Below are 21,699 nucleotides of genomic sequence, written 5' to 3' on the forward strand. Positions count from 1 at the left end.
CTTCTCCCATTCAGTAGGCTTCCTTTTTGTTTTATTGATGGTTTCTTTTGTTGTGAAAAAACTTTTAAGTTTGATGTAGTCCCATATGTTCATTTTGGGTGGAACCATTTTTTAAAAATATAAGCACATGCATAGAAAATATCTAGACAGAGATGTACACCAAACTCTTAGCAGTACCTCTGGGGGTGGAATGAAGGGGTGGGTTTCACTTTCCAAGCGACATATTTCTGTTGTTTAAATAGAGTAAGCAGTACTTGTATAGTCAGGAAAACAATAAGGAAATTATTTGTTAAAAGAGAGAATGGGAAATTTGCTTTATTTCTTGTTTTAAACTTCCTACCATTCTTCACTCAGCCTCCCAGCCCCTACTTTGTAGTTCCCATATGGCAGTATTTCTTTATCCAAAAAAAAGGGAGGAAGAAATACCACATCATAGGAGCCCACCACAGGCGGGGCACTGCTAGGTGCTTCACCCATCCCATGAACCCTTCTGCTTAGCTGAAGAGGGTCCTGCCCTCTCAGGACAGCTACTAGGGCCTCTACAGGCAGCCAAGGGCTCTAGCTAGAGATCCACTAAATGACAGAGTAGCGACCTTGAGGAACCATCTCGGAGTAGGGACGGGACACCAGGAGCTGTGTGTGAGTCAGGTACTTCACTTACTCTACAATACAACCCCATGAGGTAGGCAGGTCACTAAGACTGGCGTCCCAATTTCAAGGATGGGAAAAGAAAGCCCGTCATCAGTCAAAATGCAAGCTTCAGTGAAGGCAGAGCTTTCTCTTATTCACCTCTGGGCCTCCCGCACCCAGAGCAGGGGGTCATGGGAGCGTTTCCAGAAGCATTACTAGTGGGTATGGAAATGAAGCCCCACAGGCTCAGAGAGGTGAAGCAACCTGCACACGGTTGCCCAGCCAGTAATCAGGTGGTACAGTTAACTTCTGGGCGCCAAACTGGCGAGCCTCACCATTGGTCTCTTACCTCGTAGCACACAGGAGAATGAGAGAACCTGTTAGGACCACGCTCTGCCTCTGCCTCTCCCGCTGCCCGCAGAAGCTGAGCTTTGTCCAACCTGAGCTGAGTGTGGGCATCCAGAAAGCATTCCGGTAGAAGCGCATTCAAAGCGGGCCTTTCATGGACAAGCGTGGAGGAGGGCGTGAGCTTGCCAGACGAGCTGGCCCCCACCCACAGCACCTGCTCACCTCACTCCTAAGCTCTCACTGCTACTGACCACTGACTGGAGCATTACAATAAAACCTATTTTAAAATAAACAAACAAACAAACAAAAAAACGCCTGACTGAACTTTTACTTAAAACAAGAGTTTTAAATATTTAAGGAATCAGACCTATTTTTAAAATAGCCATTGCATAAAGATTTAACTGAAGGGGCCGGCCGAGTGGCGCGTTGGTTAAGAGCTGGCTTGGGACACCAGAGGGCCCCAGTTCGGATCCCACATATGAGGGCCAGTGACACTGCCCTCCACAGCTAGGATGCTGAACAACAGCTCAACTTGGAGCTGGGCTGCCGTGACTGATGGCGTAGGCTGCAGCCCTTGCTGCAGTGGGTTGCCATGGACTACTGTGTGTAGCCAGAAGCCAGTGTGAGCCGCCAGCAGCCTCCGTGAGCGGCCGTCCAGAAGCCGGCGACTGATCTGCCTCGCCCGGGAAGAGCACAATGATGGTGCCAACTTGGGCCACTGAAGCAACGTCCTCCATAACTAGACTGAAGAAAACGACAACAACTTGTCTGTTCCCCTTACCCCAATTCCCCAGCGCTGTTCCCATCCCCCCAATTCCCCAATAAAAATCTTTTTTAAAAAAAGTCTATCTAGTCCAATAACTGTCCTTACAGATGGGGAAACTGAGGCCCAAAGAGGCTCCGATAGATAACTTTCGATTATCCACTTACCACAATGCCTTATAAATGGTGGGCACCCACTGAATGTAGTGTATAAATAATACCCCATATGAAATAACAGTCACCTAATCTGCTCAGAAATCATTTAAAACAGGTCCAGCTTAATGGTATTCTCTGGCTCTTAACTAGAATAATTTAAGTTAAAGAAAATTGCTGAATAAGAGTCAAAATTCATCTGTATCTGCACTGCCCAATACAGTGGCCACTTAGCCCCACGTGGTTACTTAAATTTAAGTTAAAGAAAATTAATGATTCAGTCCCTCAATCACACTGACCCCATTTCAAGTGCTGAAGGAGCACACACGGCTAGTGGCTACCAGACAGCAGATACAGAACATGTCCATTCTCATGGAAAGTCCTAGTGGGCAGCACAGCTGTGGAAGAAGCCATTCTTAAACAATGCATAATTTCCGTTCTTAAACAGTGCGTTTGGTTTCCTAAATCCTGCTGTCTGCTAGTAGCACTACCAGAACATAAGAAAGAAAAGACCTCATTAACCTTCCTTTTTATGCACATCTGCATATTCTTATCAAAAAGTCCAAAGTAGTACACTATGGAGGGGTGTTGGGGTTTAGAAGACAATGGAGATAGGGACAGGTGAAAGTAAAAAGGACTTGAATAAAATGCATTCTGAGCGAACACATCACTTGCGCAACTGTCCTCCACATCAGTAATCGGAACATTCTTCGAAATCGGTCAGAGGCCCACTCACCAAGCATTCCTGACACAGAAGGACCGAAAAAAGACTGGCTCGTTTACCTCTGCTAAGCACCTGTACTTGTCCAACAAGATGTGACCGAAGCAGAAACTAATGTCCTTTATAAGTTATTTCTGACGCCAAAATTCAGGTGACCCCACCAAAGCCTAGAAGACGCACACTCGCCCCCATCACGGTCCCAGCAAGTCCTGTTAGATGGGACAAGGCCCAGAAAGTGAGCCCCTCTGCCAGCATGCCCACCTCCTCCCCTTCTCTGAGGCCCCAGCACGCTGGCACCCCCGTCAGGGGCTAGGAGGGCCACTTGGCATCCTATGTTCCTGGGACACTTGGACACATGACCAAGTTAAAGATTCCATGTGAATCTTCTCACTTGGTAGTGAGGCCCCTTCAAAAAAGACAGGGTGTAGAAGCATTTTTATAATATTCCACCCTTTATGTAAAAACAGGGGTGTGTGTGTGACACAGAATTCAGTTGACTCTTGAACAACACAGGTTTGAACAGCACGGGTCCACTTATATAGGAATTGTTTTTCAATAAATATACAGCTGGCCCTCCATATCCCTAGGTTTTTCATCCATGGATGGGGAAGACCAACTCTATGTACTGTTCTAAGCCATTTTATATACGGGACTTGAGCATCCGCAGACTTGGGTATTCATGGGGGGTGGGGGTGGGGTGTCCTGGGACCAGTCCTCCACAGACACTGAAGGACAACTCAGTTTTCGGGGAGTCAAAAGTTACACACAAATCTTCAACTGTACAGGGGGTGGGTGTCCCTAACCCCTGGGGTTGTTCAAGGGTCAGCTGTATTTGTTATACCTAGTGAGGGGAAAAAAACCTCACATCTACAAAAAATTCAAGCATGAAGATTTATAGAATTATTCATAATACCCAAAACCTGGAAGCAACCCAAATGAACATCAACTGGTGAGTGGACAAATTCCATGGTATATTCATACCATGGAATACTACAGAACCCTACACAGCAATACAAAAGAACAGACTATTAATACACGCAACAACACGGACGCATCTCCAAAAAATCATGCTAAGTGGAAGTCAATCACAAAAGGCTGTGTACTGTGTGATTCCATTTCCATGAAATTACAGAGAAGACAAAAACCAAGTGACAAAGCAGATCAGTGGTCGTCGAGGGACGGGGGGAGGGGAGGGTGACGTGAGTGCCAAGGGGCCCGTGGGCGCTTTTTCAGGAGACGGAATTCTTCTTCCCCTCAGCTGTGGTGGTGGCTATACGATTATTACCAAAACTCATTAAACCATGTATATAAAACTGGTGAATTTTATTGGATGTAAGTAATACTCTGATAAAACAAAGAAGAAAAAAGACCCTGGAAATAACAAGTGGTTACCCAGGGATCAACGACCTGCGGCAGGTGGGGCAAGGTGGGGGAGACCGGGCATGAGGGCCAGGCCAGGAGGGGGGTTCTTCATTATACAGTACTTTATGCATTTATTTTCACCTCTGAAACTTGTGAATCTATTGCCTATGCCAGAACTGAGTTACAATTCTTGTGAAGCCAAATGCAGAGGAGAGCTCTGTGCACTGGCTTGGCCGGGCAGTGTGGTCCAATGCCCGGTTCCTGCTGGTGGGTTATAGGCATGAAAAGCTTAAAGGAGGTGGGAGGGGGATGAAGTCTCTGGATCCAAGCAGAGCAGAATGTAGAAAACCATCCCTCACCTCTCCTCCCAGAAGCCAGCCGGCACTCCTTGTCCCAGGTCTCCTGCCACCAATAGAAAAACAATAGCAAACTCAAGTCAAACCCACTGACACAGGCGGGTGCACCTGCTTTAAGACAGGGAAAAGTGACTCCCCAGACCAGCAAGTCTTATCAGACTTTGAGAGTCACTCAATTACTAGAAAACTACTAATATGTATTAAATACTTAAGAGGGATTATGCTTCCCCTTCACCACATTTAAAGAAAAAAAAAGTTTGGGCTGGCCAAGTGGCTCAGTTGGTTAAGAGCTCGCTCAAGAGTGCAAGCTCTGAGCAAAAGGATCGCCGGTTAGATTCCCGGCCCAAGCTGAGCTGCCGCTGAGCTGCCAACAAGTGGCAAGATGGCTCAGCTAAAAAAAAAAAAAAAAAAAATTGTGGGAGGAGTCTGTGAAAATCTATTTTTAAAGCATCATCATGGTAACTCCCTCTACCCCATGAGGTGGGTACAACATGGCCACACACCAGGCTTGCTGGGTACTTCGCGCACAGTCGATCCTCGTTATTTGCAGATTCCTTATTTGCAAATTTGCCTACTTGCTAACATTCATAACCCCATCATCAATACTCGCAACACTTTCTCGGCCACTCACAGACACGCAGAGCGGGGAAAATACGAGTGGCTGCTGCGCGCATTCTCAGCTGAGTTGCAACTAGCTGGTCGATGCAGTTGCCTTCTTGTTTCCGCTCTTACGCTGTAAACAAGGGTCCTTTTCACAGTCATTTTAGTGCCTTATTTTTCACATGGTTGTGCTTTTTGCAGATTTTGCTAGTTAAAAATGGCCAGCATGGTGCTGTCGAGTGTCCCTGAGCATAAGAAGACTGCTGTGCCTTACGGAGAAAATACAAATAAGCTTCACTCCTACACGAGTTACAGTACTGTTGGCTGTGACGTCAGTGTTAATGAATCAATGAAATAAGATATCCTTAAACAGAAACACACATAAAACAAGGTTCATTTGTGTGTGTGGGGTGTGTGTGTGTGTGTGCATGTGCACATGCATGTTTCACATCAGGCCTTATTCATCTTAGAGCTGAAAGTCTGTATCCCTTTACCAACCTCTCCCTGTTTCCCCCACCCCCAGGCAACCACTTTTCTACTCTCTGTTCCTAAGAGTTTGCCCTTTCTTTTCTTTTTTTTTTACATTCTATGTATACTCGTAAGTGATACCATGCAGTAGTTGTCCTTCTCCGTTATGTATTAATCGGACAACAAAAATGCTGTTACCAGGGGCTCGCAGGAAAATTACCCTGTATCTCCCTTAGGAGCAATGGCTCGTATTTGCTAATTCAGTGTTCATAGTGACATTACAGTATGACACTGTGAGCGACAAAAATAGACTATATATCCACGGGCAGGGAGGAGTGTAAGGGCAAATAGAAAGGGCTGCTTGTCCAATAGGGGAATGGTTTTAAGCAAATTATAGTTGAAATATTACAGTCATCTAAAATGTTTAGGAAGAGTTTATAACAAGAAAATTCTCATGAAAAAAGGCTGGATATAAAAACAGCACAGACAATAGGAACTTGATCACATGAAAAACCTTTAAAAACTATGCACATAGATGCTGATGCAATATAACAAAAGGTTAACTGTAGCTGCTGGCAGGTAAGATTATGGGTGATTTTTTTCCCCCTTCTTTTCTAGTTTTTCCAACTTTTCTATAATGAACATATTATGTTTATAACAAAAGAAAAAACACAATTTAAAAAAACACAATACTATCAGATTACAAGGGGGATCCCTTATGGCAGGAAACAGGATCAAGAAGCTTCTAGGGTCCCTGCCATTGGTGTTCACGCTCAACTAGGTGGCCATGTATCTCCTCCACTAGGCTGCGAGCTCCTTTCATTCAAATCAGTGTCCCAGAACCTGGCATATAGGAGGCACTCAGCAAATAATCATGGTTGGTGGGTGGGGAGTGAACCAACAGCAAATACTCAAGGAAAGAAAGCTCAACAGGTAAAGGCTAAATTGTAGGTCAGCCCAGGGTACAGAGACGGTGCTGAAATGGACAGGGTAAAATCAGAGCCCCCTTCATGACACAGGCTGACTTCACCAGGTGGCCCCTGCCTCCCTGGCCAGCAGGCATCAAGCCCTCCCACCCCTACAGTCTGGCTTCACCAAGTTTAAATTATTGTTGGTTCCCCCTGAATATGCCATGTTCTCCTGCACCTGCCATGGTTACACCCATCCCTTGTCCTCCTGTCAAATGAGTCCTCTCATCTTGGCTCCAACAAAACACCTCTCCCCTGGGATCCCAGCTTTGACTCCCCTCAGCCAGACACCTTCTTCAATGCATCAATCTTCTGTCAGACGGTCTGTTCCCCACTTGAACCGTCTCCTTGTAGACGTGGAAAGTATCTTTATGCCGAGCCTAAGTGTAACACATACTGTTGTTAAATGCTTGTTAGGATGGATGGATGGATGGACAGACGGATGGGAGGACAGATGGATGTGGAAGGATATGGTAGTGAGAGAAAGCTTGGTGACAGGGGGGATAGAGTCAGGTCCTGGAAGTAACTGGGACGGACACAGGCAGAAGTCAGGGAGGCAAAGAAGGGGATGCCACAAGCTGAGCCCAGAGACAGGAACAAGCCAGACCCTGGTGTTCACCAGATGGTTTTAGGTGGTCTACAGATGAGCACCTTTTATATTAACAGTAATATAGGTTTATCTCAATGTGTACTTGCTACTTAGGGCAATCGATACTGGTTTTCCATTTATGGTAATGACAAAGTTTCCCTCCTAAATAATTTATGTTAAAAATTGGCAATTGAAAGGAAAGTTAATTAATGGTTCTGATGTGGAGATGGATGCAGCAAAAACTGTGAAGGCTATCCCTAGCACAGGACCCTTTGGCAGGAAAGCAAGGCTTTCTCTCCCTGGGCTCAAACTGGGAGAACAAGGTCAGATCAGAGGGCCCTGGAGATCAGCCAGCGAGGCCAAAGCTAAGAGAGCAAAGCGATCGGGAAGAACACGTGGAGAAAAACGCTGCCTTCGGCCAAGTAGCCCACTCCTGAGGATTTATCTTAAGGAACTAACAAAAAAAGGAGAGAGGAAATACATACACACATACATACATACATATACACATACACAGGCATGTGTATAGATATGAGTGTGTTTTAACACAAACATTTTACAGAGCTATGAGCACTCTGCTTTATTCACCACCACCACACACCTTTCCATATTGCTACACAGTCTTCATATTTCACATTTTAATGGTTGCAATACATTCCACTGTATTATGTACCACCATTTGTCAACCTACTGGTGAACATCCACTTTCTTAGCAGATGTTTGCTACTGCAATGTCTATCTCCCACGTACAGACAAACAACAAAATAGGAGCTATAGCTCAAAGGAGCCTGAATCCACACCTGCCCGTCCCTAGGCTTCTATTTTAACTCAATAGTACTGGCTTTCTGGATTGGTCAACCCAATAGCCAGGAAGTTCTTTCCAATGCATCACCTTCAAAGATGAGTTTTCAAAGGAACCTAAGTTTATGTGGCAGATAAGACATCGGCTACTCCAGAGTGTAGGGTCCGGATTCTAGAGTGTCAGGCCCAGGACCACGGGACCAGTTGCTTAGTGATTCACTGGGGGATCTGGACAAGCCACAGGCCCCATGCGAGCAGTAAGGTTCCATGACACAATAGAGGTCAAGGACACAAGCTTTAAAGTTGGAGCAGCTGGGTTCAAGTTCTGGCTCTGCCACTTAATAGCAATTTACGTATGTCTCTAAACTAACTAATTTATAATTTACATAAAGTCACAGGATCCTAAATTCACAAGATTCCATGCTTTCCGCAGTTTCAGTTACCCACAGTCAATGGTGGTCCAAAAATACTTAATGGAAAATTCCAGAAATAAAAAATTCACAAGTTTTAAGTGGCGCCCTGTTCTGGGTAGCATGATGAAATCTCTGACATCTGCCCAGATGTGAATCATCCTTTTGTCTGGCATCTTCATGCTGTACATGCTACCCACCCATCAGTCACTTAGTAACTGTCAGATCACCTGTCATAGTTATCACAGAGCTTGTGCTCAAGTCACCCTTATTTTACTTAATAATGACCCCAAAGCACAAGAGTAGCGATGTTAGCAATTTGGATATGCCAAAGAGAAGCCATAAGTTGCTTCCCTGAGGTGAAAAGGTATGTATGTGTAGAAAAAACATACTACGTATAGGGTTCGGTACTATCTGCATTTTCAGACATCTGATGGAGGGCTTGGAATGTGTCCCCATGGATCGGGGGGACTACAGTAGGATAATGCATGTGAAGTGCCAGCTACAGTATGGAGTAATGGATGCTACTGCCTTCCTTTCCTTATTAACTCTGAGGGCCTACTGAATGCTTCTGCTGGTTTAGAATCTGGTTGTACTTGTTCCAATACACAGACCATCAGCTGAGGCCTGGAAATCATGGTTTTTTCCTTCTGGCATGTAATGGGATTCAACTCACAGTTTCACCCATTGATCCCATGCCTCGCCAGGTTGCTGGAGTAAGATTTGAGCCTCACAAAGCACTCTGAGGTCATCACAGAAAGGTCTAACGTTCTATTTATGTGTCCATGTTCTGCCAAACTAGTCACATGGTGGGAGGGCCCTTCCTTAGGGACCATGACAACCAGTTCTGGTCTGTTATCTCTAGAAATGCTTCCTCGACAATCAATATGTACCAAACAGATAACGTGGAATCAAAATAAAAGCAGGATCATGGGGGAAATTCCCACGGTGCTTCTCTGCGTTCTCCATCTGCAATTCAGCAAGCTCAGAAACACCATCGTTCTTCAACATGGGGAGAAAAATACCTAAACAGCCAGTTCATAGCGGGCAAAGGACAAGGGAATTCTAGCTATCAGATAAGCGCCTCTGAAGGAAGTTATTTAAGGAAAGGAATGAAGAAATCAAGGCGGTTAAGGAAATGTGAAGACTAGACCCATTTCCCAGGAATCTCACCTAGGGCCAAATAAGGTAAAAAGTAATACCGGCTGCCAGGAGCTGAGGAGGTGGAGATCCTGCCCATCTCGTGAGCAGGTGCTGTCATCTGCGGCCTAGTGCTCCAAGTTCTTCGAGGTCAAACACCTGTGTGTGGCTCTGCCTCTTGGGGTTGGACTACTCAGTTTTCTGTTGGCTCTCTATAGGCAGCTAACCAGGGCCTCTCTGCTTATTTCTGACCCCAGCTGGGTGATACTCCAGGGCATGGAGCAAGCTGGCACCAAGCTCCAATGTCAATGGTCACTGACAACTATTATCCCGATTACTATGCTCATTACTTCCAAGTCCACCTGGATGTACACAGAGGACATAGAGCAGGGAAGAAAAAAGACTCTACAGTACTCGGGGCCTCAAAGGTGATTCCAAACCCTGATGACGGACGGGTTAGAAGTTGCTATGTGGGAAATGAGGCTCCCTTTTCAATGAAGAACTGCGAGCTCATTCCTGACACATTTTAACATGGGCTTCAAGTCATCAAAGCAAAACTAGGGGCGGCCACTTAACACATCGTCTGCTCTGAGCTGCAAAAGCTTAAAAAAAAAAATGCTAAAAACCATTTGTTAGAACCATCAACATAAACCACTTTCCTCTGTACATGAAAATGGCATCATGTGACCAACCTCCAGTGTATATTAAGGGCCGGGTTTTGGAATCAGAAGGACCAAGTTTAAAGGCCCCCTCTGCGCCTTGCTAGCTGTATGACCTTGAACAAAATACCTTTGAACCTTAGGCCTCCATTTCTACATCTGCAAAATGGGGGCATGGCCAGGGCTGTGGTAGAGGTTCCAGGAGACAGTGTTGATAACATTCAGCACACGGGGCTGGCCCAGTGCAAGTCCCCTTGTGTGACAAACCCGCCAAGCAAATGTGTAGAGTGGCCCACCCAAGAGCAAGCACCCTAGAAGCCAGGGCCTCTCGTCAGTGATCATTACACCTACATTTTAGATTTATGGTATTCCTTAATACAGAGATTTTTTTTTAGATTCAATCAAATGTTCTTCCCTGTGGCATGGTGCTCATTTGCATGATAAACGATGAAATGCCTACCAATAATGAGCCTGGATTAAGTGCCCACATATGAAGCCTGAGCTACATGCTTCATGTACATTATTATTTAATCCTCTCAACAACCTTGCGAAGAGGACATTATGTCCATTTTACTGGTCGGGAAGTTGAGGCTCAGGGATGATGTAAGTTCAAGCTCACACAGCCGCAGCCGTGGTGGGAATCAGAATGCCTCCCACTATATTACACCAGGCTGTCTTCTAAAAATCTTTTTTTTGCCATTTTCCTTTATTTTTTCTCCTTATTATGCTCCTAAACCCTAACACTCTACAAGCCTTAAAATCAAACATTAAACCCGAGGCATCGAAGTCTCCCAGTTCACAAAGAACACCTACAATGACCTGCCACCTTCAGAAAAGGAGAAAATGGACCAGAAAACAAGCACAGGAACTGTGTGGAGGGCCGGACTGAGACGACGATCAGTGGTTGGCACCATGCCCTGCTCCCTGCAAAGGCCCCGGGTACCAAATGTAACTGCACTCCAGGGTTGGCCACTGATGCCAAGAGAGGAAAAAAAATCAAGCAGTTTTCCAGAAGAGTGACTTTTATCATTACCTGAACAAGAGCAACAAACGACCTGTTCACCAAGAAGCAGGTATATGCTCTGCAAGGCCCACAACCAACCAGGCTTCCCATGAGCTACCAGGGAAGCACTGCCCCTCTGGGAGACAGAAGAGCATCAGCACAAGGTCCAAACTCTCTCCAACACAGAGCAAAGGGTGTCCCCACATCTGAAGTCTCTTTCAGCTCTGCTAACACGCTAAGAGTCCGTGTCACTGATAATAACATAGTGCTATGGCTAATGTTAGTAACACTTCATGTTACCATGTGTCTGGGTTGATATGTATTAGCTCATTTAATCCTCATAAAAATTCATCAGAAATGATACTTTTATTCTCACCATTTCACTGTGATACAAGGAAATTGAGGCAGAGTGAGGAAACTACCTGGGCATGCAGGCTTAGCTATGAACCCAAGAGTCTGGCTCCGGACCTGCCCCTGGACTCTGGTATCAAGGCTGCCTGGACCCTTCAGAAGCTCCCAAGATGGCCAGCCATGCGACTTCGGGCCACGTGCTCAGTGCCCACCATATATGCAGGGCCACCAGTGAATGCCAGCACCGTGAGGATCACTGTGCCTACCCAGCCCTGACTCCACCACTGCCAACTGTCTTCAAGCCAGGAGAGGCCTGAACATGTGGACAGTGCGCTGACCCCATCTCAAAGGCAGGCCCTGCTCAGCAACTTCTCTGCTTGTCACTCCCACCTGAAGTGACACTGACTGACTAGCGGACCACAGTGACTTCATGAGAAGACATGTTTGGCTGAGGGCTCAAGTCCACAGGGAGATATGGACCCTCACACTGGAACCACCCCACCCTGGTGTGTAGTCTGTTTTAGGGGATTTGTCACACAAGGGGACTCGCACTGGACCAGCCCTGTGTGCTGAATCACATGAAATGCTGACATGTAAGCATTTCTGACCCAGGAAAACAGCAATTTCAAATGGTTTAACCTAATACGGGGAGGGGCCCTTACATGTATCAAGGACCTACTAGACATTCATTCATTCATTCAACGAATACTAGGAAGCAATGGCCGGGGTGCCAGGGACAGCGTGACAATGCCATGGCGCTCACAACTCGAGGGGGGCTTTTCATTCGTCTTTCCCCACTAAGGATAAGAGACAGAACTTATCAGGCATTGTGAAGACAACCAGCTCAGCCTGCTCAGTGGACCAGAATGGTCTTTCCCCTCAGAAGCCCCGTGACCCGATGCTGTAGATGGTGCCCAGGGCTGGGGCGGGGCTTCACGGGAAAAGGCCCAGGGCACCCTGCAAGGTTTCATCAGCCAACAGTCATCAACGAGGGGCTGCCACGGTGACGAGGATAGGCACAAAGAACTGTGCTGCCCAGAAAGCCAAGGTGATGGCAGGCTAAGACACATCTAACACTTGAAGGTTTAGCGGGTTATCTTTCTAAAAACAGCCTGCAGCTCAGAAAGTTCCAGCTGCTTCCATTTCAGCAACCTGAACCAAAAAAAAACACCCCAAAAACCTTCTAACTTCTAACCTAAATCCAGCCTTCAGCCACCATGGTTGGACCTATAGGCGAACCTCTCTCAGCCTCAGCCTCCTCATCCATAAACGAAGCATCCTGGTGAGACCACGCAAGAGGGCGGCAGGCGAGCAGAGTTCAGTAAGCATGAGCTCGAGTGGGTGGACCTGGATCCCAATGTTAGCTCTGCCACTGCCAAGCGGGGGGCCCTTAGGCAAGTTACTAAACCTTTCTGAGCTTCAGTTTCCTTAACAGCACAGTGAGGAAACAGGCCTCATAGGGGACTGTGCACACCCAGCGGTGACATTGGCAGAAGGAAGGAGGTATTGTGACTGACAGAAGCCAGGAGGGCCTACTTATTAACCTCTGGGATGAAGACTGCTACTCGGGACACTCCAGTTCCTGTTCCCCAGTGCATTCCGACCAAGGCAGAGGCCTCACACCTCTGGGCTACCAGGGGGCCACACCCGCTACGGCTCACAGATTTCAAAACGGGGCTGTCTGGGGGAGGGCACACAGGAAGCCAGGGCAGTACATTTCAGAACTTCTCAACAGCACAAAGCACCGAGGTGGCCACACACTGCTGTGTCGGGGTCTGTGTTCCTCGGTGACGAGGCCACATCCAGCCTCAGGGGCCACACTCTTAACTGAGAAGTCACCAACCAGCAAGCCATGCTCAGCAGAGAAGCAAAGACTGATGAAAACCAAGGCAGAGATGAAACAGGACAACATTCAAGAGCAGCGCCAGGGGCCACAGTGCCCTCAAATCAGACTTCCCCAGGAGCATGCGGAGGAGACAGGCTCCTCCTCTCGGTGTCCAAGCACGAAGCTGCAGGCTTCAGGAAGCCTGTCTGTGTGAAGCCAGATGCACGCCATCGGGGCCAAAGCCTCACAGTGGAGAAGCCTTGAGCAGCCACATCAGCTGTGAGCAAGCCACACCTGAACTCTGTCTGCCGATCACGGCTGTGACTGAGACAGGAAGAGGGCATTTGGTGCCACCAGGAAACATTCAAGTCCAACGGGGGCTGCTCGCCATTCACTTACCCCAGCAGAAAGGGTACGTGCAAGAACAGCTTTTCACAACCTTAGTATTTTTAATGAAAAATATTTCACCTGGTAAACGTAATGAGTCCTTTGCCTGAATTTCCTTATGGAAACCTCTGAGACAGTAATCCCAAATAATGCTAAATAACATAATAGTTTCAGATCAGATCTGAACTCAGGAGGGTCGTGCTGAGCAAGAGCAGTATAAGCCGTGGCTGCAGTTGTTCAGGGTCTGAGCCCATGGTAATGACTGCTTGTCATCTGCAGCATGGTAAGAACTTTTCAGCCAGAAAACCCTGGGCCAGAAGGCAGCCCTGGGCAAAGGACTCTACCTCTTGGGGTCTCAGCAGAATACGGGGCTCCCGCTTGCCTTCCAGGCTTGCTGGGAGGTTAAATGAAACACACCTATCAACCATCCATATTAATAAAATAATCAGATAATGGCCAATACTCCTGCTGCACTGACCAAGTGCCAAGCATGGTGTATGCTTTCCACACATAAACCCTCTTAATCCTCACAAGAACTCCTATGGGGCAGGTGGATGGTAACCACCAGGACTGCTGCCTTGGAAGAAAGAGGACTACTGGACTAGACATTTATCATTAGAAAGCTGTAGATGAAGACTCCTTTTCGCAGGTTTCCTGATATTTCAGAACGGGGAGGGGGCGGGGCAAGGGAAGGAAAAGGTGCGAGGCCCCCAGGCCCGCCTGTGCCATGGACCTCACCACGCTGGCTCTGCATTCATGCCCAAGTGGGTCAGAATCTCAGGGGCACCAGTTTCCATCTGCCTCCTTCGTTTAACCTTACCACTCACACCTAACAGGCCCATCTGACTGCTCAGAGCCCACGAATGAGTGACCTGATGGAAAAAACGTGAGAGGCAGCAGCACCCCATATCCAGAGCACAGGCTCAGGAGTCGGAAGGCTGCTGAGGTAGGAAGGCCTTGGTTTCCTCGCCCACGTAACAAGGGTAATGTGAGAACCTGCCTCACAGGGTTGCTCTGGAGATTAAAAAGTGGTCAGCAAAAGAGCACTCCTGTCACTATGACGGCCACCATGCAGCCTCTGCACCCTGCAGCTCTCGTCTCCGTCCCCAGCAGACGAGGCGTTGTAGGCATGTTTGCCCAGAGCCTAGCGCTGTGTAAGCTGAGCACAACTTGGTGCCACTGCAGACACGGGATGGCTGGCTGGAGGCATCACTGGGCTAACCAGACTGAAATCCCTGGTCAGTTGTTAAGAGGATATCAAGGCTTTGCAGACACCACTATCTAGGATTTAAACTGGCCAGAAATAGTTGTTGGGTCGATGATAAGCCATCCTATCAGAATGCCTTCACGGGGAGCTCTGGGGACAGAAGCATCACACCCACGCCCCCCCCCCAAGTCCCAGAGGGGGTAAATCACAACCTCTCACTCTGCCGTCCTATCTTTCTCAACCATTCCTTCCCTTCCATACCCACAGTCGCACAGTAGCCGGGACCTTCATAACCTCACAGCTGATGCGTGCGAATGCCTCTGACTTCCCAGGTCCTTCCTGCACGCCACGGCCAGATGGCTCTTCTTAAAATACCGCTACTCTGCCAGCCTCCTCCAATTTCTACCTGCCCTGTCAAAAATTTAACTGGCTCCACACTGTCTCGGATCAAATGCAAACTCCTTAGCTTAGCAACTCAGGCGCGCCACGACTCACTTCCCAGAGGGAGGCACCTACCCTTGCTCTGTCTACTCCATGTCTGGTCCCCAAACTCACAAGGCTGACCATACCCAACCTTTGCTTTTGTTCCAGGCCCCTGCCTAGCATGGCCTCTCCTTGACCGCACCCCACCCCATCCTCTCTGTCAGGGCAAGGTCTCCCCAAGCTGACTGTGGGCTGGAGTGGTCTGCAGGGCTTCCTGGAGGAGGTGGGAGGCAAGCCAAGCATGCAGGGATGGCAAGCGTGGCACTTGTTAAGTCTTTTCTACTACCACTTCCTTCCTGCTGCACTTGACTTTTCTAACGCATCTTGCCTCCCCTTCTGGATCAGAAGACGGGAATTATGGCTTCCTGTTTGCTCTGTGGAAAGCAGAATAAGACAAATAATAATCATAGCTACCGCTGACTGTGTGCTAAGCGCCTGATTAAGTACACGACCAATCTTACTTCTTTCTCCTGGTATCCCTATAAAGTGTCCCCCAGGCTACAGATCAAGAAACTGAGGCCAAGGGCCAACCGAGTGGCACGGTGGTTAAGAGCTGGCTTGGGACGCCAGAGGACCCCGGTTTGGATCCCACATATGAGGGCCAGTGACACTGCCCTCCACAGCTAAGATGCTGAACAACAGCTCAACCTGGAGCTGGGCTGCCGTGAGTCGCCGGCGACGGCATAGGCTGCAGCCCCTGCTGCAGTGGGTTGCCATGGGCTACTGTGTGTAGCCAGCAGCCAACGTGAGCGGCCAACAGCCACCGTGAGTGGCTGTCCAGAAGCCAGCGACTGATCTGCCTCGCCCGGGAAGAGGGCAATGATGGTGCCAACTTGGGCCAGTGAAGCAACGTCCTCCATAACTAGACTGAAGAACAAAAGGACAGCAACTTGTCTGTTCCCATCCCCCAATTCCCCAGCGCTGTTCCCATCCCCCAATTCCCCAATAAAAATCTTTTTTAAAAAAACACACAAAAAAACTGAGGCCGAGGGAGATTAGGATCCTCACTCATGTCACACTGAGTGGCAGAGACAGGACCCCAGCCCAGATCGGCCCAGCCCATGCTCTGTGGAGCAGCAAACAAAACGCGCCACCTTTCTACTCTGACCACTCACTCAGTGTTTGTGAAGCGCTTATCAGGTACCAGGTGGCCCGCACAAGGTGTGGGGCAGTTAGTGGGGACCAAACACACAAGGTCATTGCTCTCGCAGGGCTCACATGTTCTGTCCCCAGTCCTGCCCCTCTTCTTCCAAGACTGGAGGAGGGTGAGGGCTCTCAGTTCGTAAGGGGCTCCACCAGGCACAGACGTGCCACATTGGATCTGAGATCCAGCATCAGGCGATGGCAGCAGGTGGGGTCCAGTACACAGGGAGCCTCGTCTTTTGTGGGGAAGAGCCTCAGGTTCAGTTAGGGAAGTTCTTCATTCAAGGCACAGCCCAAAGCCAAGCAAACGTCAAATAAGCCTTCAGGGGCAGTAAGGCGTGCAGGAAAGGGGTCAGCTCTGGAATCAGGAAACCCAGTTTCCCCACTTAGAAGCTGGCTCTAAAGGGACTAACCACATATCTCTGAACCTCATCTGTACAATGGTGATGGTCATAGTAGTATTTATGTAATTATGTGCCAGATGCTGTGAGAAGCACTTCCCTCACAAACAGTTCCTCATCAGGAGGCACTGTTATTATCCCAAGGCAGTCTGGCTCCTGAGTCCTAACTTCTTTTATTATGCAGCCTCATTCCCAAGGCTGAATCTTCCTGGTCGGGCTGCTGTGAGAAGGTGACACTAGGCTAAAGTTCCCAGCAGAGTGCACGGCGCACGGCTGGTGCCACCTAAATGCAAGTCTCCACCTCCCTACACTGAAAGGTCCGTGAGAGCTTAGGTTTGGAAACAGCATTGCCCTAGCTGGTCCTAACACGGGTGGATCTCACACTGGCGTCCTGTGGGCTTCCACAAGGCACTCTCATTGGTGGGATCTGCTGCAAGGAGAAACGGGACAAGGCCCTATACCTACGGGCCCACTGCTCACTGTCTCTGAGAAATAGAGTGAGTGTCCCGCACAGGGCCCAGCTGGACCCCGGTCTGAGTCCCAGGCCGGCCACTTACACTTATCACTCAGCTTCTCAAGCTTCCGGTTCCTTCTAAGTAAAGCAGGGGATCAGGGGACGTCTAAGTCACGTTTCTGGATCACAACAGGCCCAGGTTAGAAGGGCAGGACTTCCCGGGGCACCACGAGGTTCCAACCCTGGATGGGGAGCTTCTGGTCTGCAGGGCCATTCACGTCCACGGTGATGGCAGAGACAAGAGCAGGCACACGCCAAAAGGTCGGGGACGGAGCCTGGCACAGGCCCCAGCTTTCTCTTAAGTCTCCCGCCACATCTCATGCAAATGTGCTTGCAATTATATTAAACAAGGCTCTTCCTCCTTAAACTGTAGGCACATTAAACATGCCCCTTCCGAGCCCCCACAATGCCAGCTGCGAGGGCGCGGACCCTTGGCTGTCTCGCTCATCACTGCGTCCTTGGCACATAAAGCAGCAAAGGCAGTTAACAAATAAATGGTGAATGAATGTTACCCTGGAGCTTCAGGTGCCTTCCTAACTCACTTCTGCATCTACCTAACAGCAAACGTTAATCCACCTGGGAAAGAGGACTCCGTGGTCACTGTACCCGCCCCGCCACCGTTTCTCTGTGCTGTCAGTCATCTGTCCTCTTCCGTCCCCCACAGACTGTAACAGACACACAGGACGCCCGAGTTGTAAACAGGGAATATTTGCTTTCAAACGTATGATCTACCGTCTCTCTAATCTCAAGCTTTCAATCGTTGGCTGCTTTTTCAAGCATTCCACCAAAGAGAGGCCAGCTGGGTTTAAATGAACAGGGCTATATGTACATGTGAGGGGTCTGAGCTGAGCCGTGTATCTCACCCGCACCAGGAGACCAGCCAAGACACATTAGTGTCAACTACATTGTTTCACCTTGTAACAATACGACAGGCATGACAGGCGCATCAGCTCCTGTCAGGCATCTGTGAGCTGGAGGGACAACTCATGAGGGGGCCTCCTAGCCTGTCCCTTCACTGCTACAGCCCCAGCACCAGCATCCGAGCTCTAAGTTAGAATAATAACTCCTAACTTAGAAGCTAGAGCTGTGTAAGGAAAAGTGCTTTAAACTGTAAAGCACTTACAAGACAGTTGTAGGATTAGATCCCGCAAGGGGGATGCATATAAATTCCATTTGTCTGTGTATTCTTAACTGATGCCGACAAAAATCATGGCATTTACTCCAATGTCCAATGCATTTCAGATTCTCAGTCTGCCATTTCCCTCCATGGATAACTGAGAGCTAGCTGTTTTCTCTATCATCAAATCACAGTGCTCTTAATTCATTTACCTATGCTGCAGCCCTACACCACTGTTTCTGTCCTACTCCAACTATCTCCACAGTTTATTAAGAGTATTCAAGTAGGGGATAAATTTGACAACAGGCAGTCAGAAATTACTTATCAGCCTAGGGGATACTAAGAACAAGTTAATGAGTGTGAACTTCAAATGGCTACTAAGTTCATGAACACAGACACACCCCAAAAGTGAGCACTCTAAGCCATTTCCTTCAAGCCATAGAAAGAAAACACAAGACAAAAATCCCCGCCATCAAAGGGCTCATGGTCTGTCTGGTCCAGGCATTCCCATACTATCATTTCACTAAGGACGTCTCCTACGCCAAGGACTCAGCAGCACACAATCCAGTCAGTAAACGCTGCTCCTGTGCTTCTTCTGATAGCTCAGTTGGTAAAGCGGAGGAATGTAAACGCTGCTCCTCCCTTGCCATCTCCGAGTACCCCATTATTATGTTTTCTAAGCGGTGTCCTTCCCACACTTAACGGCCTGGGGCCATGGGGAGAACGAGGTTGCGAGCCTGCCAGGTGTGCTCCCACTGACTGAGCAACACCCTGAGTAAGTTATTCCACCCACCCTGGGCTTCAGCTTCTTTACCTGTCCGATGCGGACATCTCAAAAGGCTTTGTGTGGATTAAATGAGCTTCATATAGGTGAGGCTCACAGCACAGTGCCTGGCACCGAGCAGCCCCTCAAGAAATGGTAGCCCTTTCCCTCCACCCCTCCCATAATCCTTTCAGATCGTCCAAATGAGACCCGATGCAGGGCTCTTACGAAGCTTCCTGTGTATTGTGCTCCTCTTGGGTCATTACAGGCACTTTCCCATCACATTTGGAGAATCAGGTGCCCAGGGCCAAGCCAAGACACCCCTCCCAGCCAGACCTGCCTTGAGCAGCTCCACTTGGCGGCCACCACCACACACACACACACACACACACACTCGGCTTTTGCCCTGAGAGCAAATTTACAAAACCTCACTCCACTTTTAAAGTCTTCACCCAAACCTGTCCGGAAGTCTTGTCCCACCAAAGCCCAGGACTGGGCCACCCTCCTCCCAACCACCACCACCACCCTGCTGCCAGTTCTCAGCCAATAGAGAGAAGTCCAATAGCATGAAAACTAGCACTGGCCACCTTTTTAATTAATATGCAGGAAGGCATCAAGAAAAAACCCTGATAGTCTGAATTAGTCACCCTAGTTCAGCAGCAACATCCCTTCATCAAACAAGGAACCAAGATCCTCAAAACCCTTTGGGGTCCAAAGTCCACCTATAAACATCTGCCTACGCTGGGTGGAAGGAGCAGGTGGAGAGCCTGAACTGTCAGTCCATTCTCCAAGGGGTCCTTGGCCCTTCCAACCTCAGTGCAGACTCCTGTGTGTGGGGCTATGTGAAACCTCAGGCCGGTTAAGAGTGCCCAGAGAGCACCTGCCTTCATTACCAAAACAAACACCAGGAGTCCGGCTCACCTGATCTGAGGCACCTCCATAATCAGCAGTTCCAACCCTCACCAGCTGACAGTTCAGAGGGAAAGGGAGACTGCGCCTGCTGGGGTGCATCGCGTCCAGGCCGTGTATTGGCCTCGGGGCCTACTGCCTGTCCCCCACCCCGCCCCGACCCCCCCAGGTCTGCGGCCTCACACGAACGATTGTGCGTTCATCCCTGCCCTGTCGGCGCCCCCACCCTCATCACTCCGCTCCCACTCAGACCCTGGCAGCTCGGGAGGACGCTCCGCAAGCACCCACAGCAGCACGGAGGATGCGGCCGCGGAAGGACCCGCAGAGCGCCGCGCTGCCTTCCGGCCACAAATGCCGGCCCTTCCCTCGCTCGCTCCCAGAAGGGGCAACCCTCAAACTTGAAAAGGCACAGCCTCGGGACGACGCCACCCCGGGGTGGGAAGCTTCCCACAGGTGGCCAAGAAGGTTCGCCCTGGTTAGGGGACGGGGACCAGGTGGCGGGTCAGGACAGGGGGCAGCGCCCTGGAGGAAAGGGAAAGCCCAGGACAGAAGGAGGTCGACGCAGGCTCCTCTCAGGGTGGCGAGGAGTCCAGGGAAGGGGATCATGGGGGGATGGGGGGTGACGTCCAGGCGGGGGCATGGACGGAGAAGGGGAGGCCCAAACTTATGACCAGGGAGGGAAGCGAAGGTTCAAGCTGAAGCCACGGAAGACAGGAAACCAATCTAGGCTGAGTCCACTTGGAGGAGGAGTTGACGGGGGTCCGGACTGCGGCCATGGAGGCGGGGGACAGAGGCCTAGCCTGGGCCATGGGAGAGAGAAACGACAGCCTAGCCTGGGCCGTAGGAACGAGGAAAAGGGACCTAGCCCAGGCCATGAGGAGGAGAAATGGGGGCCAAGCCTGGGTCCCCGCAGGGGGTGCCCGGCCCGGCCAACGGGTCCAGGAGCGTCTAGCCCGGGCTGTGGAGACTAGCCTGGACCCAGGGGTGGAGAGTGGGGCTCCAGCTTGAGCCAAGGGCGGGGTCTGGGAGAGGGAAGTCGGGACGCTGCCCACCCAAGCCGCCCGGGCCAGCAGACCCCTCCTGAGTGGGCAGGAATGGTGTCTACCTGGGGTCCCGGACCCCGCCCCTCCCCCACCCGGGGGAGCCCACCCTTCACGAGCCGGGGGTCGGCGGGGGCAGGGGAACGTGGGCTCCGGCGGAGCCCCCGGGGCTGGGGGAAGGTGACGTCGGGCCTTTACCATGGTGGCGGCGTCGGCGGCGGTCCCGGTCCCGGCGTCTGTGGTTCTCCCCCCAGCAGCAGGGCCCGGCGCTTCCACTTCCCCGGGTGCCCAGGAGTGAACATCCGGGTCAGCGCCCCCCTCCCCCCGCGCCGGGCCGCCGCCACCTTCCTTCCCCGCCCCGGCCAGGCCCGGGCCCGCCCCCCACGCAGCCGGCTCTCCGCCAATGAGCGCGCAGGGCCGCGGCGATCGCCAAGTATGGAGCGCCGCGCCGGGGGGAGGAGCGCCGATCGGGGAAGTGAGGGGCGGGGCCTGCGGGCGGGCCGGGCCGGGCTGCCGGCGGAGTGGGCGGGCCGGGCCGGGGCTGTGAGCCCGGCGTGGCGCACCCGCCGGCATTGGGGCTGACACTGGG

The 21,699-nt window shown here is 50.1% G+C and overlaps 1 protein-coding gene across 2 annotated transcripts in view; it reads right to left on the reverse strand.

Moving 5' to 3' along the window:
• The window catches only part of CAPZB (capping actin protein of muscle Z-line subunit beta), a 129,786-nt gene extending 108,373 nt beyond the window's left edge, over positions 1–21,413 (reverse strand). For both annotated transcript variants that reach the window (XM_019666689.1, XM_019666688.1), the window contains exon 1: positions 21,309–21,413. In XM_019666689.1, coding sequence (XP_019522234.1) covers positions 21,309–21,311 — 3 coding nt within the window. In that variant the 5' untranslated portion in view covers positions 21,312–21,413. The remainder of the gene's footprint in view (positions 1–21,308) is intronic.
• Positions 21,414–21,699: the final 286 nt, after the last annotated feature.

The sequence above is a fragment of the Hipposideros armiger genome, unplaced genomic scaffold (genome assembly GCF_001890085.2).
Source record: "Hipposideros armiger isolate ML-2016 unplaced genomic scaffold, ASM189008v1 scaffold_477, whole genome shotgun sequence".
NCBI lineage: Eukaryota > Metazoa > Chordata > Mammalia > Chiroptera > Hipposideridae > Hipposideros > Hipposideros armiger.